This window comes from Heptranchias perlo, chromosome 2 (assembly GCF_035084215.1).
Source record: "Heptranchias perlo isolate sHepPer1 chromosome 2, sHepPer1.hap1, whole genome shotgun sequence".
NCBI lineage: Eukaryota > Metazoa > Chordata > Chondrichthyes > Hexanchiformes > Hexanchidae > Heptranchias > Heptranchias perlo.
Genome location: NC_090326.1, coordinates 107634261 through 107660668, shown reverse-complemented (window position 1 = coordinate 107660668; position 26408 = coordinate 107634261). Strand labels below are relative to the sequence as shown.

General features: G+C 43.2%; 1 protein-coding gene across 1 annotated transcript in view; it reads left to right on the top strand.

Moving 5' to 3' along the window:
- The first annotated feature begins 5749 nt into the window (after positions 1-5749).
- The window catches only part of LOC137334158 (maternal DNA replication licensing factor mcm6-like), an 82909-nt gene continuing 62250 nt past the window's right edge, over positions 5750-26408 (top strand). The window contains exons 1-6 of the mRNA XM_067998706.1: positions 5750-5850; positions 13816-13962; positions 15693-15803; positions 18206-18455; positions 20815-20980; positions 22985-23130. Of these exons, the coding sequence (XP_067854807.1) occupies positions 5750-5850; positions 13816-13962; positions 15693-15803; positions 18206-18455; positions 20815-20980; positions 22985-23130 (921 nt within the window). The remainder of the gene's footprint in view (positions 5851-13815; positions 13963-15692; positions 15804-18205; positions 18456-20814; positions 20981-22984; positions 23131-26408) is intronic.

Below are 26408 nucleotides of genomic sequence, written 5' to 3'. Positions count from 1 at the left end.
CATAGAGCTGGCACGAACTCGATGGGCCAAATGGCCTCCTTCCGTGCTGTAACCTTTCTATGATTCTTTAAGCAAAGGTAGTCCCTCCTCCTCATTTTAATAGGCTCCTTGCACATGAAGAATAGACAAAGGAAGACTGAACAGCTTCTTCGACCAAACCCGCAGTCTCCACCACCTAGAAGGACAAGGGCAGCAGGTACATGGGAACACCATTAGCTCTAAGTCCCCCTCCAATTCACACACCACCCCGGCATGGACATATATCATCGTTCCTTCATCACCGCAGGATCAGAATCCTGAAGCTCCCAACCTAACAGCATTGCATTTCCGCAGTCAGGGTTAAAATTCCCCTCTAGCTTCAAAATTCAAACTTTAACAAACCCGGCCAGTGTATTAGTCATGAGTTCTTTTTACATGGACGAGATGAGTATCAGGGGTGGAGCCTGCCTGAAGAACATGAAATGAAGAGTGGGATCTAATGAATAAAATAACCATATGACTTTGCCCACCATTTTTCTTTTCTTCGAAATGTGTTGCATTGCAAATTGGCCATGCAGGCCTATGAACCAAATTCATGATCTACACTCACTCCCAGCGAGGCTTCAGCGGTAGCGCAGACGAACAAAATGTTTACTTGACAATTCTTTATTGAATGGTTGAAGATGTACGATGAAGCCTAATGATGTTATGGAATGCTCATTCTCTATTCTATCATGTTTGTGTGTATTTTGTGGTCCCTTGCATCTTGAGGCATATTCAGTCTAGATTGTTTTTTGGAAAGGCTGATATGATATTCTTCTTATGAATTCAAGCCAGCATTAAGTCTACCTTGATGTGGCCAGGTATTGAGTTATGTATTCCTGATAAGACCTTGAACTTCCAGAAATATTTTCTACCAACAACTGAAAAGTTTCTATTGGTGGACATTGGCCGGAGATGAGTTTGATCTGCTGTATTGGCTGTCAGAAAGATGACACTATATTGAGGATTTTAAAACAGAAATTATTTGGAACCTGTCCAGAACAGTAGTCACTATTGATTTATGAATAATGAAAAGCTGCTTTTCAAAACAGCTTAAAATATTTTAATTAACACAATGAAGTCACTTCAGCAGAGAGACAAGGCTTTAGGTAGAAATGGCAGTCTTTCAATAAAATGTACATCTGTGGAAATGTCAATGGCTAAGGGGATTCTGCAATAAAGCTGATGTCTTGCTGAGTAGCATACAGAATGCGCTTCACAGGATCGTAAACAGACAAAAATTAAAGATAAATAACTCAAAGAAACAATATAGAAAATACATTAGGGTTGATTTTAACCTTGCCCGTCCATCTGGAATGATGTACAAAGGGTTAAAATGCAGGCTGGGCGGAAGCTCGGAAGCTGCTGCGTTCCCGCTCTTTGATATTTTAACTCTCGGGTTCTCAGGAGCGTGGAGACTGTCCGCTGCAGGCAGGTGAGGGCCTCATAAATATTGAAATGTTGAGGTCCAATGACGCCATTCGGACTCCGACACCAATTTAACTTGGCAAGCAGCATCATGCCAGAAGAGGCACAGGTCAGTATTAAAATGTTAAATTTCTCAGAGGTTCCTTGTAGTCCAACAAGGAAACCTTGGGCCTCCTCTGCCCTGGGCTTCCCCTCTTCCTCCAGCCACAATCGGGTGGACCCTCTCCGCCCACATACCTTCCTTGCCGGGGTCCATTTCCTTTGATCTCCAGGGGCAGCCTGCAGCCTTGCGATTTTCCACCCCCGCCCACCGACCTCTACATCATTCCTGCCAGCTTCGGGTGGGAGTCAACGGTGGGAACTTTAAATGAAGCCCAAGAGTTGGAATTTCCCGGGCCTCATGCTCTGGGGGGCTGAATGATTTGCTGGCCTCTTTGGCTACCACACCCTCGATTCCTGCCCTGAGTTAAAATTGGCGCTATTGTATCTTATAGCTAAGTACTGCAGAGTAGATTTTATATTTATTACTTTTAGTACAGTGACTATGTGCTGCATAATGTTACATTGAGTTACATCGAAACTACAACACAGAAACAGGCTATTCGGTCCAACTGGTCTATGTGGCATTTATGCTCCACACGCGCCTCCTCCCTCCCTACTTCATCTAACCCTATCAGCAGACCCTTCTATTCCTTTCTCCCTCGTGTGCTTATCTAGCTTCCCCTTAAATGAATCTATGCTATTTGCCTCAACTACTCCTTGTGGTTGCGTGTTCCACATTCTTACCACTCTTTGGGTAAAAATATTTCTCCTGAATTCCCTATTGGATTTATTAGTGACTATTTTATATTTATCACCTCGAGTTTTGAACTCCCCACAAGCGGAAACATTTTCTCTAAGTCAAATCTATCAAATCCTTTCATTATTTTAAAGACCTCCATCAAGTCAGCCCTCAGCGTTTTCATTTTTAGAGAAAAGAGCCCCAGCCTGTTTAGCCTTTCCTGATAAGTATATCCTTTCAGTTCTGGTATCATCCTTGTGAATCTTTTTTGCACCTTCTCCAATGCCTCTATATCCTTTCTATAACATGGAGACCAGAACTGTTCACAGTACTCCAAGTGTGGTCTAACCAAGGTTCCATACAAGTTCAACATAATGGGCTCGATTTTAGGGTCGGGTTTCCTGCGGGTTTCCAGCGGGGGGGCCCAGAAAATCCCGATATGCGGTCACGTGACCGGATCGCGCTGCGATCCCGACCACTTCCGGGTTCCCCGATGACGTGCGCGGCTGCGTGCGTGGCCCCCACTGGTGGGAATCCCGCAGGCAATTAAAGCCAGCGGGGTTCCACTTGAGAGTACTTACCTTGGTTGTTGAGGTCAGTTAATGAGCTGAATCAGCTGTCAAAAGAGGAAGTGTGGGATTTTACCTGCATCGCAGAGTGTTTCACACACTGGGGGAAACAGTCTCTCTCCAACCAGGCGTGTTGCAGCCAGCAGCCTGTGGCAGGTGCCAAGGTGCACTCCACGGGGGAGAGCCCTCACCCATGCAGGAGGCCACCGCGTCACATAGGGCAACCCCTGCCCCCCACCACCCCCCCGCCAAGCCAGAGGACAGACCGACACGAAACCGCAGCCCCAGTCCGAGGAACCACCCACCTACCCTGCACAACCCCTCAGACCAACACCTGCCAGATGGGTGGTGCGTGGACACCCTCGGAGGACGAACAGCATGACCAGCCCCAGCAGCCTCGCAGTCCACGCCATCCGCCGCAGAGACGTGGAGCCCCCCAACACGGGGTTGTTGCACGCCCACCTGCACAGCAGGAGGGAGGGCTACCGCAGAGAGAGACGCATCGCAGAGGGCACTACCCTCGCCACAGGGTCCACAGACCGAGGCGCAGCTCCCCGGACCTCTCCGAGCAACAGTGCACACGGAGGCGCAGATTCGCTCGACATGTAGTCGTGGAGATCTGCAGGCTCTTTCATGCCGAGCTGCTCCTGGCTGGCCCCATCACCAACTGATTACCTGTTGCTGTCAAAGTCACCACTGCCCTCCACAACTTCTCCTCCGCATCCTTCCAGGGTGCAGCCGGCTACACCGCCGATGTCTCTCAGTCGTCTGCGCGGAAGAGCCCTGCAAATACACCTGCACCTACTCTGTAGTAACACGATGGGTGGCATCAGTGGTGGGTCCTCATAGTGATACCCAGGAGCGGGCATTATTGGACACAACAGACAGGATTCACGGAGACATGGCAGTGGTGGTGCCAATATAATGTGTGCTGTTTGTTGCTCTGAAATTCAATATAGGTAACACCCATGGCAAACCCTCAGACACCCTTGTGCATCCCCTTCATGCTCACGAAACATTTGCCTTATGCTGCCTACTGCACATATGTGATTCATGCCCTGTGGCTGCAGCACAGGTGGTGGCAGGTTGAGTGAGGCTGGCCTTGAGGGAGATGCACAAGAGGGTGAGTATCGGATAGAGCCATGAGATTGTATGAGGATTGGGTCGCGTGTTAGTGGCAGGATGAGTACTGGCGAGGTGAGTAGGTGGAGGTAAGATGAGGATGGGGTTTGAGTGGGTATGAGGGGTGATGTGACAGAGTAGTGTTGGCGGTGCCGAAGGAGATGTGGGGTTGGGGCAGTGTTGTGGCAGATGGAGTGTAGGGGAAAGACTTCGTGTTCTCACTGTGGATGACCTACTGAGGTCATTGCAGCGCCTCCTGCACTGTATGCAGGTGGGCGATATGTTGGTGGCGCAGGTGACCCCCTCTGCCACCTCGAGCCAGGCCTTCTTGGTGGCAGAGGCTGGCCGCTTCCTCCCGCCCGCCGGGTGGAAGATCTCTGTCTTCGCCCTCCTCCTCACCCCATCTGATGATACCTGGGGTGAGGCGTCATTAAACTGAGAGCAGCCTTCCCCCTGGGCTGCTCTATGCTGTAATTTGTTCCATTGGTTGCAGCATCTGTCAGTGGAGGACTGCCCCTTTAAATAGAGCGCCTCCAGCTGACAGATCGTACTGCGCATGCGCAGCCTGCCCGACGCGCAGACCAGCAGCGCGGACCCCGGAGGAGCAGATAATTGATTCCTATTAGTGTGTTGCCTGCTACGATTGCGCGGGCAACCCACTAATTTCACCGAGCGTGTTGACCACGCTCCCGAAACCCAACCCGCCGGAAACCCGCAGGCCTGGTAACATCGAGCCCAATGTGTTGGAGAAACAAATCTATCAAATAGAAAAAAAATAATTTCATTTTTGTTTTGTTGAGAATATGGGGTTGAAATTCTGCAGCCCTTCATGGGGACTTCGACGTATATTACTGTTTCTTCATTGTCGCTGCATCAAAATCCTGGAAATCCCTCCCTAATACCTTTGAGGGAGCACTATCACCACAAGGACTGCAGTGGTCTAACAATGCCCACCACCACCTTATCAGGGTAACTAGGGACGGGCAATAAATGTGGCCTTGCCAGTGTCACCTATATCAGAGAACAAATATAAAAAATATATTGTTCTATTTAAGGAGATATGGCTTATGGCTTTTTAAAAATATAATAGCGGTACAGTGTACTCTGGTTCATGTGCAGGGTACCATTTTTTGAAAATGTTGAGTAACAATGGGATATAACCAGTTCTGACAAAATATCATCGACCTGAAATGTTAATCTCTTTTTCTCGCTACCTGCTGAGTATTATCAACCGAGAGTACTTGCTGAGTATTACCAACTGAGTAGTACCTGCTGAGTATTACCAGCATTTCTTGTTATTTCAGTTTTCCAGCATCTGCAGTATTTTGCTTTTGATATAACCCTATCTTGTCTGTCACTATACTCACACACCATCTGGAAGACACAGCAGCACACTCACCAAAAATGGTAGTTATGGTGGGTGAGTGGATTTCACTGAACAGACTTTTTGGAATCAACAGAATATTAAATGATTTTTTAAAAATGTACTGTGGACTTTAAAAATAACTCATACAGCTTTTTCAAAATCAACCTACTTAATGGCTTCATCTTTCAAACTCTACTACATCTCTACAAAGTTTGTACCTTTCCCCACATCTGCACATTGACAGCTCCTGAAAGCCAATCAACAAGAGGTTCCCTCCCCATTGGCCAGTGACCACACACTTGCCAGTGACGTTACAATCAGTCTTCCTGCTGCGACCAATGGGTTTTCGCGCGCAGTCACGTGGGGATGCGGCGGCGGGAAGTTTGAAATGGGTTTGGGGAAGGGTTGCGTTGGTAACGTGTGCTTTGTGCTCTCTCTCTCTCTCTCTCTCTCTCAGGCGGGATGGATGTGGGGCAGGATCCAGCAGATAATGTCGCAAGGCAGCAAGTTAAAGATGAGCTGGCTGAAAAGTGCCAGAAACTTTTCTTGGAGTTTTTGGAAGTGTAAGTGCAACGAAAATGACTTAACCTAGCAGAGGGTGGCTCAGCAATTTAAGACGTTGCTTTGGTAAATGAAAATTGGGGCACGTTTGTAATTTTGCTGTCTTGTGATATTTTACAAAAAACGCAAGTTATTCTGTTAAATGCAGCGGACTGCTCTAATAGGGTCACTTTTTGTGGAGGCCAAGGCTAGTGCTTTTATGTAACTTTTCATGGACAATAACCATAATTACGCTACGAAGTCATAAATCACAAACGTGATATCTAATACAGAAGGGTTCAGTGACATGAAGGTCGTGTTCTGCTCACGGCTGGTGCAGTTAATAGATTTAAAATATTGATAAGTAACTAAAATGAAAATGTTTTATTAATAGGAGCAAAGTACTGTAGTGTCCTCTACAGTAGCTCTTCAGTAATGGCTGTTAATTGAAATTCCAAGGTCAGTAACTAACTTTAAAACGAAATTCTTTACAGTCTTCACCAATTTCAAGCAAAGGATCACACTTCATATCCTGGTAGGGATAGTTTTTAATTTGTAACTAGGTTGAGCAAATGGTCCCATCTGTCTCTGGCACAATGATGTGATGAATGCAGCATTGGGTTGGTCACTTGTGCTGAAAGTGCTGAGGTGGAGGTACCGCTGTGTTTTTAACATAGCAACAATTTGGACTGTAGAGGATACAATATACTCTTATTTATATACTTACGTTGATTTAAAAAGCCATAGTAGGAAGATTGAATAATAACAAAATGTTTCTCATTGCAGACCATATTACTGCATTGTTTACAAACAGTGAAGTGACCAAGCATGATATTTCATCAGATCATACCACTTTTTTAAAAACAAAACTACTGGTATGAAATTGTGAATGCCACAAACATTTCATCTTAAATTGCACCTTTTTTCTTTTTATTTTCTTCTCCCCTCCCTCCCTGCAAATTCTTTCATTTCCTACACTCAAATGCTCCCATCTTGTGTGGTGCTTTGAAACAAGGGGTGCTTCTATAAATGTAAGGAGATTGTTGTATCTAATCTTGTCCCTGTAGTCTAAATCTCAGCTAGGCTCCAAAATGTAAGAATTATGTAGGTGACATTAAAGGAATGTAACTATTCAAAGAGTAAGTGTTACATTTTTATTGTAATGCATTAATGGAATGCAGTGTTAATAATTATAGGACCTGATGATAACTTTACAAGTTTTAAAAATAAAAGCTAGTTTTACCAGTAGTGGCTGTAAATGTGTGTGAGGTAAACATGAAAGTAGAGATTTATACTAACCTTTAGACCAGTAGCAAATTGAGGGAAAAATCAGTTTTGTAAGTTTTCAGCTCCTCCCACTGTGATTGAAACACCCACTCCACTATTGCAGTAATAAAGATCTTGGAATAGTTTTATTCCTGCAATATTTACTTAAAACTACTGAAGCAACTAAAACTGTTTTACACATAAATTAAATACTACTTGTGTTTGCCCAGTTGTCACTTTTGTTCATCTCTTCTCTATATTCTTTCTTTTGCTCTTTATCTTATCCAGTCAAACCTTTCCTTTTTTTTTCTAGTTTAAAGCCATTTTTTTCTGTTGTCCCCATCCAATTAGGGACATGGGCCCAATTTGAAAAGAAAGCTATTTAATTGTTTAACAAGGAGCTCTAATGTAAAATTGTTTAGTACACTAAGGGTTATTCTGCTGTCTTTATTGCTCTTCCTCAGGGATAGTCTTAAACATTCTCACTTTGACTAATCATATGATGTTCAATGTAGGTATTAACAATCTTTCACCATGCCCCCTCAAATATTTTTTTATAAAATTAAAACTGGGAGTGGCTTATTCAATTGCATTTTCCAGTCTTGGTTCAATTTTCCAAACTTCCCTTTCTTGGCTTCTTCTCCCATTTTTTTATCTTCCTCATTTGCTCTGCAAGACTCAACTGTACTGCTGAGCTCTTGACCTTGTATAGTGGTTTCATCAGACTTGACGGCAATGGTCCTGTATGCCTAAAGGTAGAGCAGAAAGAGGACAAAAGGGGTGATTTGATAGAGGTGTTTCAAGTTGTGACGGGATGGGACAAAGTAGACTATGTTCCTAGTGATTGAGGGATCTAGAATGAAGGAGCATAGATACAAGATTAAATGTGAGACTTAGGACAAAACATGAGAAACATTTTCAGAGGGTTGTGAGGCTGTAAAATTAAGCACTGGAATTTGTGATTGAAGTAGAGACCATGTCAACATTTAATAGGTTAGAAAGGTGGTTGAAGGAAAAAGGGACATGAGAACAGGGCATGCATATGGAATTAGGACTACAATTTATGTTGAGAATAAACACCAAAACTGGCTGGTTGAGCCAAATGACCTGTTTCCATGTTGTAATTTCAAAGTAGTTCTATGTAAGTAGTTAAAACAAGCAGGAGAAATTGGGGGAGAAAAGATGCATCAACAATTCATTTTACATGCAATTTTCTTCCTTATATACCTGTAGAAGCTCTTACAATATTTTTTATATTTCTTGCTAGTTTACACTCATTCAATTTTCTTCCTCTATCAATTTCTAGGTCATCCTTTGCTGATTTCTAAACCCTCCCAATCCTCAGGCTTACTTCTCTTTTTGGCAACATTCGAAGCCTCTTTTAACCTAACATTATCCTTAACTTCTCTAGTTAGCCACGGTTGGATCACTTTTCCTGTGGAGTTTTTATTCCTCAAGGGAATGTGTATTCATTGAGAATTATTAATTATTTCTTTAAATGTTTGCCATTGCTTATCTACTGTCATATATCCACTGTAGCCAACTCTCCCCTCATACCTACATAATTGGCTTTGTTTAAATTTAAGATCCTTGTTTCGGACTTAACTATATTCAATCCGGCCAATTACCGCTCCATCAGTCTACACTCAATCATCAGCAAAGTGATGGAAGGTGTCGTCGACAGTGCTATCAAGTGGCACTTATTCACCAATAACCTGCTCACCGATGCTCAGTTGGGTTCCGCCAGGACCGCTCTGCTCCAGACCTCATTACAGCCTTGGTCCAAACATGGACAAAAGTGCTGAATTTCAGAAGTGAGGTGAGAGTGATTGCCCTCGACATCAAGGGCAGCATTTGACTGAGTGTGACATCAAGGAGCCTGAGAAAAATTGAAGTCAATGGGAATCAGGGGGGAAACTCTCCATTGGCTGGAGTTATACCTAGCACAAAGGAAGATGGTAGTGGTTGTTGGAGGGTAATCATCTCAGCCCAAGGACATTGCTGCAGGAGTTCCTCAGGGCAGTGTCCTAGGGCCAACCATCTTCAGCTGCTTCATCAATTACCTTCCCTCCATCATAAGATTAGAAATGGGGATGTTTGCTGATGATTGCAGAGTGTTCAGTTCCATTTGCAACCACTCAGATAATGAAGCAGTCTGTGCCCACATGCAACAAGACCAGGACAACATCCAAGCTTGGGCTGATAAGTGGCAAGTAACATTTGCGCCAGACAAGTGCCATCTCCATCAAGAGAGAGTCTAACCACCTCCCCTTGAAATGCATCGGCATTATCATCGCCGAATCCCCCACCATTAACATCCTCGGGGCCACCATTGACCAGAAACTTAACTGGACCAACCATATAAATACCGTGGCTACAAGAGCAGGTGAGAGGCTGTGTATTCTGTGGCGAGTGACTCACTTCCTGACTCCCCAAAGCCTTTCCACCATCTACAAGGCAGGAGTGTGATGGAATACTCTCCACCTCTCTGGATGAGTGGAACTCTAACAACACTCGAAGCTCAACTTCATCCAGGACAAAGCAACCCACTTGATTGGCACCCCATCCACCACCCTAAACATTCACTCCCTCCACCACCGGTGCACCGTGGCTGCAGTGTGCACCATCCACAGGATGCACTGCAGCAACTCGCCAAGGTTTCTTCGACAGCACCTCCCAAACCCGTGACCTATGAATGAACTCTCAAACTCAATATGAAATTCATCATATTATGATCACTCTGCCCCCCAGAGGATCTTTAACAATATGATCACTAATTGACCGTGTCTCATTACACAATACTAGATCTAAAATAGCCTGTTCCCTAGTTGGTTCCTCGATATATTGTTCTAGAAGCTGACTCGAATGCATTCCTTGAACTAGTCCTCCAAACTACTTTTGCCAATTTGATTTGCCCAGTCTATATTAAGATTAAAGTCCCGCACAATTATTGCATTGCCCTTTGTTACATGCTCCTGTTTTCCTGATTTTATACTCTGTCCAACACTATAACTAGTGTTGGGCCTATAAACTACTCCTACCAGTGTTTTCTGCCCCTTGTTATTTCTTAGCTCTACCCATACTGATTCCACACCCTGATTTTTCTGAGCTAAGACCGTTTCTCACTACTGTCTTTATCTCATCCTTTATTATCAGGGCTACCCCCACTCCTTTTCCATTTTGCCTATCTTTTCTAAAAGTCCAGTATCCTGGAATATTTAGTTCCCACCTGCAACCATGTCTCAGTAATGGCTACTAGATCAAACCCATTTATCTCTGTTCCATTAATTCAACTATATTGTTATGAATGCTTCGTACATTCAGATACGGTGCTTTTAATTTTAATTTTTTCTACTATTTTTCCTTGATGTGACCTTAATCACTAATACCCTATTACCTTTGGTAAACTCTGACCTTTTCTGACACACTCTGCTTGTTTTTACCTAAATCACTACTTTGCTCTACAGCCTTGACTTTTCTCTTTAGACGTATAAAATTATCCTTACCTGAACCCTCCCCCATCTTATTGTTTAAAGCGCTATCTACCGCCCGAGTTATTTGATTCGCCAGGACACTGGTTCCAGCCTGGTTTAAGTGGAGCCCATCCCAATGGACAAGCTCCCTCTTTCCCCAGGACTGGTGCCAGTGCCCCATGAGTTTAAACCCCTGCTTCTCGCACCACTCTCAGCCACACATTTAACTATCTAATCTGTTTGTCTCTATGCCAATTTGTGCGTGGTTTAGATAGTAATCCAGAGATTATTACCTTTTGAGGTTCTGCTTTTTAATTTGGACCCTGGCTCCTCAAACTCCCTCAGCAGAATCTCATTCCTATTTCTACCTATGTCGTTGGTTTCTACGTGGACCATGACAACTGGTTCCTCCCCCTCCTGCTTCAAGTTCTTCAGCCGCGAGGCGATGTCCTTAACACTGGCACTGGGCAGGCAACACAGCCTTCGGGACTCCCGGTCGTGGTTGCAGAGAACAGTATCTAACCCCTGACTTTATTATCCCCCTGACTTTATTATTCCCCTAACACTACCACATTTCTTTTTGTCCGCCCCCCCCCCCCCCCCAACGACTTGAATGGCCTCCTGTACCTTGGTGCTGTGGGCAATTTGCCTATTCTCCTTGCAATCTTTGTTCTCATTCACATGGGTGGCAAGTATCTTGTGCCTGTTGGACAAGGGCAAAAGTTGAGGCTCCTCCACCACTGCATCTGGGGTCCCCTTACCTGCCTGACTCGCAGTCACCTCCTCCTGTTCCTGACCACTAACCAAATCTAATCCACTACCTAACCTAATGGGCGTGACAGCCTCCTGGGTCAAAGTGTCCAGGTAACACTCCCCCTCCCTGATGCATCGAAATGTCTGCACCTTGGACTCCAGCTCAACAACTCTGAGCCGAGGTTCTTCGAGTTGCAGATACTTACTGCAGATGTGATTGTCTGGGATCAAGCTGCTCTCCACAAATTGCCACATGCTGTAGTTATGGCACACCACTTGCACTGCCATTGCTATCTAATCTTGTTTTATTGATTTACTTAAAGTTTTTATTCACTTGGTTTATTTTTAGTTATTTTTTAAACTAATTAATTTATCTAGTTTAAGTTATTAATGTAATAAAGTATTAGCAATTTATAGGTTCCTAGTTTAAACTACTCCCCTAGCTTCGAGAGCAAAAAATGTATTACTCACCAACCTGCTGTCCTCTCATCTCTCTCTTTCAAATTTCTGCCTGTGTTTGAATTGGTCTCAGCTTTATGTGCTCGGCTCTCGGTCACTGCAAAAGAGTATGCCTACATAGAGATCTGGTCCATTTTGTTCTTACACCCCAAGGTCCCAATATTTTACGAGTAGACATAGGGCAGTGTGAGTCAACACCCATCAAAGTAAGCTGCTCAGACCAGTTGTGGGATAGACTGATACCACTGAACCCAGGAAGGTTTGGTGTCTAAGGCAGATCTGAATTTTTAATACCTAGGCAAGGTGTCTTCACCAGGTATAAGGTCACACTTCAGATTGTAGGGAGTGGTCATTAGCACAGAACATGAGAGTAATAGCTGGTGGAGCTCAAATCATAACTGTGCTGGCAGTGATACAGTAAGCAGACCAAAATTGACTGTTCAAATTATTAAATTAACAGTAAATCAACAATTGCAAGTGGTAGCGTTTAAAATTATCTGCGCGAAGTGCAGATTCCAACCTAGAGTTACCATAACGGAAGGGGAAAAGGTCAAAGAAAGACTGCTTAAACTGGAGGCTGCAAACGAATGATGGAAACGAGGAGAAGAACTAATACTACAAATTTGAGCCTGAAAACAAGGAACATCATTGCAAATTTAAGCAGAAGAAAGAACACCATAGACTTGATGAAAAGTGCAAGCTTTAGGCAGCAGAAATGGAGTAGCAGTGACAACGTGACTTCACGATGCCTGGACAAATTGCAACAAATTCAGTCCTGGTGTGTGCAGGCACACTCTATTCCATAACCTGTTAATTATGGAGTAAATCCTAACCTGGTTTTAAAATTTAATGATTGGGTTTAATGTCTTATCTGAAAGACAGCACCTCTGACAGTGCAGTACTGCACTGAAGTGTCAGCCTGGATTATGAACTCATGTCTGTGGAGGGGGGCTTGAACCCACAACCTTCTGATTCAGAGGTGAGAATGCTACCACTGAGCCAAGGATACACCTTAATAGCTGGTTATGAATCTAGTGGCCATTCAGGAGTGAGGTAAATAAGATTAGAAATGACCAGAATAAGCTTCTGAAGAATCTATTCAGTTAAAATATCACACTGTACCTTGAGTGACTGAAGTCCTGCTGAACCAGTAAGTGACTATCACTCCATCTAGTGGTAAACCAGTATTGCTGGAGTTACAGAACAGGATAAAACTTTCCCAGATCCTAGAGAGTACAGCCGGGCGGGACTTCCGCCTGTTGCTTTGGCCTACTCATGACCACATCCAAAATCCCACGATGGGGTAATTTCCATAATTGGGGTGCAACAAAGGTGCCTGTCTAAGTTTCTGCTGGAAACTTGGAATGGTATCCTGCCACTCTGACAGTGGAAGGCCAAGGTTGAAAAAACTTTTCTGAATGGACTTGTCCAGCTCCCCTTTGAATGCTTAGAGTATCTGCAGGAGCTGCTCGAGCTGGCAACTTGTTCCATAGTTTAATAACTCTCGGTGAAAAGAAGTAGCTCATGACCTCAAACCTACTTCTACACTTGTGTAATTATATTCACTTTTCTTGGCCTTCCTTAACCTATCTAACTGAAATAGCCTATCCACCCAACATTATTATGTTAAGCATGCTAATTGTAGCAGTGAAAAACATTGGACAATATTTAAATCCAAAATTAAATGTTTGCTATTTGTCATTTTGAGATTTGCAAGTGATGCTACTGATTGGTCAGGGATGTCTTCAATAAAATTACTAAACTTTAATATTAGTCCTTAATATTTATTGTGATATTGCTGAAAGGAGCTTTATTTGTTTAATATATCACTTCCTTAAGATCAACAATTAACTGAGTCAAAAGACAATGAAAATTAATCTTCACAAATTTGACTAGCAAAATGAATTTTTGGGGTTTATACTCTATGTAAACAAATTTTGGTTATGGCCCTTCATTTGTAATGTACACATCCAAATATGTGCATTTTTGCAAACCTACAATTGAGTTTGATTTTCTTAAACCCCATTATATTTTCAGGTTTCAAAGTGTTGATGGGGATGTCAAGTATCTTCAAGGGACTCTAGAGCTTATGCGACCAGAGCGGAATACTTTATTTGTGAACTTCACTGATATGGAATATTATAATCAGCAGCTGGCAACAACCATTCAGGAGGAGTATTACAGGTCTGAGAAAGTTATTTCTGTTGATGCATGTATCAGGTTGTCTTGTTTTAAAGTAGTGCGCAAGCTGTTTTATTAGATTCTGGTCACTCTCCCATAGTGTCGCTATGAGTCAAAGGATTTGTTATTTTATAACAATAGAGGTATTTGCTTTGCAGGGGATAATATCAGGGGCACTGATTTAGTGACTGAATAAGTCAAATTACATTATTAAATAATCTGATATTTTTCTGATGATTTTACCCTCCTCCTCTGTCCATATCCCTCCCTTTCCTTCCCCCTCTCGTTCTTTCCCCCCTCTCCCTCCTTTGCCTATGTGACAGGCCAGTTGAGATGGTACTTGAAAATTTCATCACTGCACCACCTACAGTGGTATAAGTACTGATGAAAAACTGTGGATACTTTTTTGCTAAAGGGATATGGGGGAAAAAGCGGGAACAGGGTACTGAGTTAGACGATCAGCCATAATCATTTTGAATGGCAGAGAAGGGCCGAATGGCCTACTCTTCTATGTTTCTATAATGTGATTTCCCATAAGGACTGGTTTACACAGGTGCTTTCAATGCAACGCATGTCCCATGTAGTTTCATATAATACTGGTTAATTTCCCATGGGGTTGCACACAGGACTTAAAAGACCTGTATAACATTGATATTTCTTCTCTCAGTATTTCTAAAGAATTTGACATTGTGCCTCACATGGCTACTGAAAAAAAATCAATATTTTAATACTTTGTTGGAAGAACATAAAGTACAGAGAATAAGAATGGAATCTATCCAATTAAATTAACTGAGTAACAGCATCAATAAATCCAGAATGCTGGGAGAAGGAAGTTACTGAAATGGGGATAGTTTCACTTGTTTCAAATATAAAATATAATAAATTATAAATAATAATGAGGAAAATACCTTCAGTTTTGCAGTTCCAAATTTGAAATCATGAAAATGGATATTCATTCACCGAGCATTTTGAGAGCGTGATTTATTTATTTAACACAGAAAAAAATCCTTCAGCTTTGAATCTAATGAATTACAAGAAGGAAAATGTGTTCAGATTTGAAGTTGGGAACCAGAGATGATGAAAGTGGCCATTTATTTAATTACATTGACAAAGTGGATTCAATAGTAACTTTCAAAAGGGAAGCGGATATATACTTAAAGGAAAATTTTGCAGGGCTACGAGGAAAGGGCAGGGCAGTAGGACTAATTGGATAACTCTTTCAAAGAGCTAGCACAGGAGCGATGGGCCGACTGGCCACCTCCTGTGCTGTATGATTCTAAGAGCAGACGAAGCACGGTGTATTTATTTAGAATGAAAAGGCATTATTTTCCGTGGGGGGGAAAAAGAATTCCTTCAGTTTTAAATGTAATGAATTGTAAGAATCAAAATACCTTTGGCTTGGGAGCTGGGAATATGAAATTACGAAAGCAGCATTTATTTGGAAGGAGCCTCGTCTTAAATGGTCCCCTAGGGATCAAGGTCGACTCAGCTACTGGGACTGAGTCATATGACGCTTGAGGGAGGGGGCTTTGCACTGTTTGCAGCCAGTGGTTTGGGGGTGGGTGGGCGGGGGGATATATTGCAAGGGCTTGGGGGCATTGGGCCACAGTTGGTCCAAAACTGAGGAGTACCACAGCTGTAAGGAGAAAAGAAACAGATAATAGGAAGCAGGGCTTCAAAAAAAAATTGGGAGAATAAAAAAATCCCTAATTCTGTCAATTTTTTTAACCCAGAATTTATCCATACATTTGCCGTGCAGTGCGGAACTTTGCTCGCGATAATGGAAACATCCCTGCTTCTAAGGAGTTTTATGTTGCTTTTCAAGACTTTCCAGCTAGACAGAAGTAAATAATTTGTATTTTTATATCTGTAACCACTGTTTACCTAAAGTACCCTTTGAAAAATGACACATCTACCTGTTTATAATAATTTTTCAAATGCAGCGTCAGATGGTTTTAAATGAGTGAAATGTTCCAATTTCATTTTTTTAAAACTTGTTTTTCAGATTAGAAATATCTGTACACTTGTCACTCTTGCTTGTTATCATTTTGAACTCGTAGTTGGAGACCATCTGGGAGCTGACATTTTGTCTGGAATGCTCCCAATGTGACCTCATGAAATGCTTTCCGAAGATATTAGAGGCTCATGGGACAAGCGAGGTTTCTGTGCTGTGTTGCTGGCACCCTAATTTGCATTCCAGTTTGTTAGAATAATTATGCATAGCTGCCTGCACAGCTTTGCTCCTGAGCAAGAAGTCAGCCCAATGGAGCAAGCAGAATTTCTGGCCATCAACTCCAAATTAAAGGGATGTGCACAGAAAAAGTTGAGTCTGCATATGGGAACAAATGTTTAATTCAACTTTATGAAGCTTCAAATCAATTTCAGATATTAGTGAGTTTTGGCCAATGCTTTGGGGGGCGGGGGTGGGAGAAGAGGAGGGGTTGAGAAACGGGGGAGGCAGAAAGTGAATGAGTGTACTGCACCTAATGACATGTTTCAGGGATGGCAAAATTCACATGCAGCTGGCACTTCAGAGCATGCTTCCTGAAGACACCATTTATGGCAGCAGTTGGTTAGCAGGTTCAACATTGTGAACACTCCCTGCAGGATAAGGGGTCAGGCGGAGAACAAGACAGCACACAAAGGAATCTGGCAACTGAACAGTACCCAACTATACTGTATATATTCAAATGGTTGCTTGCTGGAAAGTATTGCTTATTCCACATGCACTCCTCACCCATGCCAAGCCCTTGTGTAACTTTGTAGCTCATACTTTACATTTCATGCATATCCATGCTTCAGGATGCAAAGTACAATCTGAACTCAATGGCACATTCATATCTTTCCAGTGCCTAACCCCTTAAGTCATTTTAGAACAACCTAGCTGCATAATGCACAGTCACGCACTGACACTCGGTGACTTGCAGGTTGTGCACATCTATCAACTTCCAACCTCTTGAGACAATTGCTGGGAGAACCTGATGCCATCTTGAGGGCTCAATCCCAACATGGTGACAGGCCTCTTGTGACATGCCCAAGAAGGTCTGGTGGGATCTCTGGACCACCCTACCTGTGTAATGGTTCTGGACACCCACTTTAGCTACAGGCAAACATCCCTCTGATAAATCCAGCTGGTCTGCAGTTCCCAGATGGAAATCCAAAGGAATACCCAACCTATCAGTGCAAGCTGTTGCATGTGGCAGTGATGCACTTGTGATTGGTAGGTCATAACGAGCTAAATAAAAATAAACTAACTAGAACTGAAAAAGACTTAAAAAAAAAAGTTTCAAAACCAATCAAACAGAAAAAACCCCACAAAGTTTTAAAAAAAAATTATACTGGTCCATCTGAGGGTGATACTGCTTTAAGAGGTACTAATAGTGCAAAATTGCACTGCTTTGCTCCATTGCAGCAGGTGCGCCAGAATAAATTGGAACAGAGGGTATGCCTTGCCAGCGCATACCCTCTGTTCCAATTTATTCTGGCGCACCTGCTGCAATGGAGCAAAGCGGTGCAATTTTCATGACAGGACACTTCCCTAGGATGTCCCAAATGCATACGGTATTGAGACTTGAACCACAGAGCATTTCAAGGTTCTTTTGTCCCTGGCACAATGCCAACAGGAAACCTTGGGTTGGTGGAAGGACAGTGCCTCAGGTTTTCTGTTCCCTTTTTGTGCTGGGCTTAATTGCACAATACTGAATACTGAATTGGAAAGTCACGATGCAAAATTTGGGGAAAGGGATTGCACATAACGTCTGCTCCCAGGCTGCTTGTAACCTGCAGTTCTAAAGTATAAACACAATACAAATCCCTTTTTATATAATTCATTACGGCGTAGTTCAGCAGAATGTGTTTTCCTGTAAACTAAAATGTTTTTTTTTTGCTTGTCAATTTCTACCCACCTCTATGACTCTCACAAGGTACATTTTTCTGAGATGGGTGCCCTGCAGCACAATGCCAAAATGCCCATTCTGAGTGAGCCTAGATTGAGTGTCAGCTGGCTGTTTGACCACAAGTCTAATCTTGCCCTTACCTTGTATGCTCGGGAATTGGATTCTGAATGTAGCATCCTTAGCATCACCCCAGCTAAGATTGGCTAACTCACCGACCCAATTGGGACCTCCCTGGTTTATATGGCTTAACTGCTTGCCTCTAAGTAGAGTAATCTGTAAAATACTAAAACTGAAGGTCCTGGAAAATATGAATAAATATATTGGTGTACCAATTCTCTTTTGGTAAATAGAATTCGAGAACTTACAGCAGCGAAGATTGGGACATTGTTGTGCATTAGTGGGCAGGTGGTACGCACGCATCCTGTTCACCCTGAGTTGGTCACTGGTACTTTCTTGTGTATGGACTGCCAGTCAGTTACCAAGGATGTGGAGCAGCAGTTCAGGTACACACAGCCAACCATCTGCAAGAACCCAGTTTGTGCTAATCGGCGCAGGTTTATTTTGGATACCAGCAAGTCTCGTTTTGTGGATTTTCAGAAGGTTAGTTTTGGAAATACAGGGAGCTGGTTCTGTATTTCTCCTGTTCTCCCTCTCCTTTCTGATTGCATGCCCAACCTTTATGCTCACTGCAACCTTTCTTTACCACCTTTGAATGGGGAACATGTTCATATGAATGAAATCAATTCTTTGAATGTTGAATAGGACAAGGGGACATTACCTTAAAATCAGAGGTAGGCCATTCAGGAGAGAGGTTAGGAACCACTTCTTCACGCAAAGGGTGGTAGAAATATGGAATACTCTCTCAAAAAGCAATAGATGCCGGCTCAATTAATAATTTTAAATCTGAGATCGATAGATTTTTGCGAGCCAAGGGTATTAATGGATATGGAGCCAAGGTGGGTAAATGGAGTTAGGATGCAGATCGTCCCCTCCCCACCCCCCCCCCCCCTCCCACATCCCCACCGGGTGACTGACCCCTGATTTTCCACCCTCCTCTGATCACTGACCCACTAAACTTTGACTTTGACAGAGTTGGTAAGGGAAGAGGCAGTGTCATTGGTACAGTCAGCTTCTTAGTTATTTTGCAAGTCTTGCACTCTTGTTCCTCCTCCCAGATGACTTCAGTCTTCCGTGCCCATCTTTCCCGCAACTCCATGTTTGAATCCCTCCAATCAAGTTTCCGTCCCTGCCACAGTACTGAAACGGCCCTTATTAAAGTCACATGACATTCAATGTGACTGTGACTATGGTAAACTACCCCTCCTCCGTTCTTTGTGACCTGACTGCAGCCTTTGACATGATTGACCACACCTTCCTCCTCCAATGCCTCTCCTCCATCATCTAGTTGGGTAGGACTGCGCTCATCTGGTTCTGTTCTTATCTATCCAGTCTTAGCCACAGAATCACCTACAATGGCTTCTCTTCCCCCTCCCCCACAGGTACCTCTGGAGTCCCCCAAGGATCTATCCTTGGCCCCCTACTATTTCTCGTCCACATGCTGCCCCTCGGCGACATGATCTGAAAACACAATGTCAGATTCCACATGTATGCTGATGACGCCCAACTCTAACTCTCCTCCACTCTCTCTCATTTGTCACACTGCTTGTCTGACGGGATGAGTAAAAATTTCCTCCAACTAAATATTGGGAAGACCGAAGCAATTGTCTTTGGTCCCTGCTGCAAATTCCGTTCCCTAGCCACCAACTCGATCCCTCGCCCTGGCCACTGTGAGGCTGAATTAGATTGTTCGCAACCTTGGCATCATATTTGACCCTGAGATGAGCTTCCGACCACTTATCCGCTCCATCACCAAGATTGCCTGGTTCCACCTCCGTAAAATAGCCGGTATCTGCTCCCTATCTCTGTAACCTCGTCTAGCCCTACAACACTCAGATCTGCACTCCTCCAATTCTTGCCTCTTGCGCATCCCTGATTTTAATCGCTCCACCGTTGGCGGCTGTGCCTTCAGCTGCCTAGGCCATAAGGTCTGGATTTTCCTCCCTAAACCTCGCCGCCTCTCTACCTCTCACTCCTCCTTTAAGACAATCCATAAATCCTACCTCTTTGACCAAGCTTTTGGTCACCTGTCCTAGTATCTCCTTATGTGGCTCGGTATCCTATTTGAAAATTGCTCCTGTGAAGCGCCTTGGGATGTTTAATTATGTTAAAGGTGCTATATAAATGCATGTTGGTTTTTTTGTTGTCTTTAAAAGACTGAACGTGGGGCACCTGCTGCTCATCCCTCATTATCTGGTAACTGGCAGCTGGCCAGCTGTTCCAAGTCTTTTTTTTTCTTTTAGTTGCTGCAGGTCTCTGTTCCAGTTGCTGTTTTGCTGCTTCATTCTCACCTCTTTCCGCATCATGTACTGGAACTTTTTATAGTTCAAAGTACCTTTCTTTAAACTCTATTAGTTACTACTGCAGATTTCTACAAAATTTGTTTATAATTTTTTCCTCAGTGACTTCTCAATTTGCTTTCTCCCCCCTTGACAGAACTAGCGTTGACAGAATGTGGTGACTTCAAAGAAACCTAAACAGTGCTAAAGTAAACACACCAGCCCTCCTCAAAAATAAGAACTCTATCCCGCAATCTCTAATTTACATTCCCTACCATGGTGTGGTAGGAAGCCACATTCAAGCCTGAGATTGCCTTGCATACAATGAGTTGTACCTTGCTTGGGGAAAGTCCTGAGTGCAGGCTCAGCCCATCCCTGCATGTCATGGCAGAGAATCTGAGGGTGTCCTCATGTTGTACACCATTATCAGAGGTGATTTGATGGGCACATGAACAAGTTACCTGCCTGACCCTCAAATAGGAAAAGGTGGTGCAGAAGAAACATGGAAAACTGAAAGGGAAAATTTAACTTGCAGCTTGGGGAAAAATGTACTTTTATTGTAGGTACGAATTCAAGAAACCCAGGCAGAGCTTCCTCGTGGCAGCATTCCACGCAGTGTGGAGATCATAATGAGAGCAGAGGCTGTGGAAATGGCTCAGGCTGGGGACAGATGTGACTTCACTGGTACACTGATTGTAGTCCCTGATGTTGGCCAACTAGCTACACCAGGTAAGAAAGTGTAAACTTATTAAAAAGGCAACAACTATCCACTATACTTGAGTTAAAGGAATCCCCATTCAGCAATTAGTATCCACATTTTTATTCGTTCCACATTGCAATACAATGAATAGACCCAAGTTACAGTGAGATAAATAAGAATATATTTTCAAATCAAGTTGTATGTATAAACTGATACACCTAATATGATTGTGTTCAAAAGAAACAAGGTAATTCACTCCAGTTATACACACCTTATTTGATGATCTGATCTATTTTCCAGCTTTTTCCCACCTCGTATTTGCTTCCTCTCTTCTGAATTAGGAATTCATCAAATTTTCTTTTGAATACTTCAACAAATTGGTATTGCAAGATGGCAGCCAATTCCATAAGCTTGAACTTGCTTAAGTTATCTTATTCCTTCTTTTCCTCCCCTACAACAGTCTTATACAAAATTGCTCTCTAGATCCATCCGTATAGTTAAAACCCCTGGATCTTGCATGTGTCCATAGCATTACATCTTTAAAGGTGCCACACCTGAAAGCATGGCTTCAGAGCATTGCACCTCAAATGTCATACATCACTTCCAAAGAGCAAAAAGCCTTGTTTGATTCAAATAAACACAAATCAGTTAAATTACTAATCTATTTAATGTGGATAAATGTGACTTCATATATTTTGGGATGAAAAAACAGGAATGGGATAATACACTTAATGTAAAGACACTGAAGGGTGTGGATGAACAGAGACCTCTGGGTTCAAATGCAGAATTCCCTGAAACTGTAAAGAAAAAAGACATCAGCATTTTAGGTTTCATAAATAGGGAACAAAACTAAAGAAGTAATGAATTTGCACAAAAGATCGGTTAGGCCACTGTTGGAGTACTGTATGCAGTTTTGAGTGGCCCATTTTAGAAAGGATATTAAAACCATAGAGTTTACAGTGTACCAGGATGATGCCAGAGATGCAACACTCTCGTCATGAGGAGATGTGAGATACTGGGACTATTTCCATTGGAGCAGAGAAGGCTGAGGCAATTTAATAGAGGTCTTTAAAATATGAAGGGTTTTGATAGAGTGAATAGGGAAAGTCTGTCTCCTCTGATTGGAGAATCAGTGGTGGTGGTGGGGGGGTGGGAGGGGGAAGAGAGATCAGGTTGAGTGAAGAGAGGTTAGAAGAATTTTTTTATGTACAAGGTTGGAAATTGGAATGCTTTTCCACAGGGAGTGGTTGAGGCAGATATTGCATCTTTTAAGGGAAAATTGGATAAATATTTGAACCAGAAGATAATACAGGGCTACGAGTAGAGCAATGGGATTGGTTTTTGATTGCTCTAGCAAAGAGTCAGCACAGGCATGATGGACCAAACGGCGGTGTCTCTGCTGTAAATTTCTGTGGTTCGCTGTGTAAGTAAAGTGGCTGGGGGTGGTGGGGGGGGGGGAAAGAAGAGAAAAACACTCATAATCTTGTAAATAACTTCGAAAAGGAAGATTTTTGAGTGAGGAGGAAAAAGTAAATAAAGTACCTGCATCTTGGGTAAATACTGCAAATCCAGTACAGGAGGCAGAGCGTAAAAAGCTTTATAATATAAATATCTGAGATATGACTTTGGGGAGACAAGACTAAAAGAAAGCTACTCGCAACTTGTTTGCAAAGTGGTGGATAATTAATACAAATCTTATCTTTGATATCTGTGGAAACTGCAATAAGTACATTTTATCTACATCACCCTGCCAACTAATTTTACAGTCTACCTGCTGGAAATGTATTTCCCCTTTCATAAAAAAAAGTAATTGCTGGTATAAAATGGTGTATAAAAATTAAACTTTTGCTGTAAAAAGCTTTAGTAAATTGTAAGTAAAGTGATCACAATTTTTACAAATCAAAAGCAAAATACTGCACAATTTTTATAAATATTTGTTTTGACTGCCCAAATCATTTTCCAAATTTTGGCAGACAAGTCAGTTGTTCCTATCTCTTGCTGCTCGTTAAAATTTTGCTTTGTATCAAAATCAGGTATAAGAGCAGAGACAAGCAGTCGAGTTTCAGGGACGCAAGGATCAGAGCTTGATGGTATACAGGGCCTGAAAGCTCTGGGAGTTCGAGATCTTTCCTACAGGTTGGCTTTCTTGGCTTGTTATGTAGCACCTACTAACCCCCGGGTAAGAATCATAAGCTATTTATTTTTTTTATAAGTCTAAAGTCATAATGGGAAGGGCTTCTGTTTTAATTGGGTTTCATATTGAAAATGCTGATTTTATTGAGTCACTTTTTACAATCTAAGTTGTAGTAGCTGAGAAGTCAACAATTTTATTTAGAGCCCAACTTAATATGAAACAAGAGTATATCAAAGATGTATCCGTAGACCACTCCTATTTCTCTTCTACATGTTGCCCATTGGTAGTTAGCCAAAGATATGATGTCAGGTTCCACATATAAGCTGATGACACCCAGATCTACATCACCACCACTTCTCTCAATCCCTCCACTGCCTATGTGTTATCAGCATGTTTGGATGAGCCACAATTTCCTCCAATTAAACATAGAGAACAACACAGGAAACAGAGATTAGGGGTTAAAGGTAGTTACCCAGACTGGTGGATGGTGGGAAGTGGTGTTCCACACAGATTGGTGCTGGGACCACAGTTCACTATTTACATAAATGATTTGGACTCGGGAATTGGAAGTACAATATTAAAATTTGCGGATAATATCATGGGGGGGGGGGGGGGCGGTGGGGTATAGTTAATACTGAGGAGGACTGCGACAAAATACAAGACCGTGTTAATAAACGTGCAGAATAGGTGTGTAAATGGAAAATTTACAGATTCACATATCATTAAAAGTAGTAATGCAGGTTAACAAAGCCATAAAGTGAAAACAAAGCACTGGGTTTAATTTCTAGTGGAATAGAATTCAAAAGCACAGAGAGTTACGTTAAACTTAGAACCTTGGTTAGACCACATTTAGAGTACTATGCACATTTCAAGTCCCCATGTTACAAAAAGGATGTAGAAGCACTGGAGACAGTTGTACCCTCTTAGTTCTGATCTCATCCTTGTAATTTTTTTTGCACTATTAGGAAATATTGAATAGGCTGGGGCTCTTTTCTCTAGAAAAGAGAAGACTGAGAGGTGATCTGGTAGAGGTCTTTAAAAATTTTTTTAATTTTTTTTATTCGTTCACGGGATGTGGGCGTCGCTGGCAAGGCCGGCATTTATTGCCCATCCCTAATTGCCCTCGAGAAGGTGGTGGTGAGCCGCCTTCTTGAACCGCTGCAGTCCGTGTGGTGACGGTTCTCCCACAGTGCTGTTAGGAAGGGAGTTCCAGGATTTTGACCCAGCGACAATGAAGGAACGGCGATATTTCCAAGTCGGGATGGTGTGTGACTTGGAGGGGAACGTGCAGGTGGTGTTGTTCCCATGCGCCTGCTGCCCTTGTCCTTCTAGGTGGTAGAGGTCGCGGGTTTGGGAGGTGCTGTCGAAGAAGCCTTGGCGAGTTTCTGCAGTGCATCCTGTGGATGGTGCACACTGCAGCCACAGTGCACCGGTGGTGAAGGGAGTGAATGTTTAGGGTGGTGGATGGGGTGCCAATCAAGCGGGCTGCTTTATCTTGGATGGTATCGAGCTTCTTGAGTGTTGTTGGAGCTGCACTCATCCAGGCAAGTGGAGAGTATTCCATCACACTCCTGACTTGTGCCTTGTAGATGGTGGGAAGGCTTTGGGGAGTCAGGAGGTGAGTCACTCGCCGCAGAATACCCAGCCTCTGACCTGCTCTTGTAGCCAAAATATTTATATGGCTGGTCCAGTTAAGTTTCTGGTCAATGGTGACCCCCAGGATGTTGATGGTGGGGGATTCGGCGATGGTAATGCCGTTGAATGTCAAGGGGAGGTGGTTAGACTCTCTTGTTGGAGATGGTCATTGCCTGGCACTTATCTGGCGCGAATGTTACTTGCCACTTATCAGCCCAAGCTTGGATGTTGTCCAGGTCTTGCTGCATGCGGGCTCGGACTGCTTCATTATCTGAGGGGTTGCGAATGGAACTGAACACTGTGCAGTCATCAGCGAACATCCCCATTTCTGACCTTATGATGGAGGGAAGGTCATTGATGAAGCAGCTGAAGATGGTTGGGCCTAGGACACTGCCCTGAGGAACTCCTGCAGCAATGTCCTGGGGCTGAGATGATTGGCCTCCAACAACCACTACCATTATGAAAGGGTTCAATAAGGCCGATGTAGAGAAGATGTTTCCACTTACGAGGAAGACTAAAACTAGGGGCCATAAGTACAAGGTAGTCACTAATAAGGAATTCAGGGGAAACTTTACTCCAGAGTGGTGAGAATGTGGAGCTTGCTACTGTACAGAGTGGTTGAGGAATTTAAGGGGAAGCTAGACATGTGCATGAGGGAGAAAGGAATAGAAGGATATGTTGATAGGGTGAGATGAAATTGGGAGGAGGCTTGTGTGGAGCATAAGTGCTGGCATAGACCTGTTTGGCCGAATGGCCTGTTTCTGTGCTGCAAAATGCTATGTAATTGGAAAAACCAAAGCCATTGTCTTCAGTCCCCACCACAAACTTAATTTCCTCATCACCAGTTCCATTCCCCTCCCCGGCCACTGTCTCTGATTGAACCAGGCTGTTCGCAATCTCGCCGTCCTATTTGACCCAAGGCTGATCTGCCAACCCCACATCCTCTCCATCACAAACACCGCCTACTTCCAACTCTAACATCGCCTGTCTCCATCCCTGCCTCAGCCTATCTGCTGCTGAAACCCTCATGCTTTTGTCACCTCCAGACTTGACTATTGCAATGCCATTCTGACCGGCCTCCCATCTTGCACCCTCCATAAACTTGAGCTCATCCCAAAACTGCTGCCAGAATCCTAACCTGCACCAAATCCTGTTCACCCATCACCCCTGAACTCCTTTTGGCTTGCCCATGCTTCCAATTTATAATTCTCATCTTGGTATTCATATCCCTACAAATCTTGGCCTATCTCTGTAACCGCTTCCAGCCATACAATCCTTCAAAAACTTTGCACTCTTTCAGCTCTGGCCTCTTAACACATCCCCCACTCCCTTCGTCCCATTATTGGCGCCCATGCTTTCAGCCGTCCAGGCCCTAAGCTCTCCAATTCCCCCTCTCGCCTCCACCAAGAGCCTCCTTAAAACCTACCTCTTTGACCAAATTTTTAGACACCCCTCCCAATATCTCTTGGCTCCGTGTCAATTTTTGTCTCGTTATGCTTCTATGAATTGCCTTGGGGTGTTTTCCTACATTAAAAGTGCTTTATACCCGCAAATTGTTTTGGCTGTGCAGCCCTCACTATTGTGGCTTCCACATAACTGCACTACTTTTCTTTGGCTCAATTTTTTTTTTAAAAGTAAAATTTTAAAGAGGTATGCAAACATATTTTGTAAAGCTGTTACACTGGTTG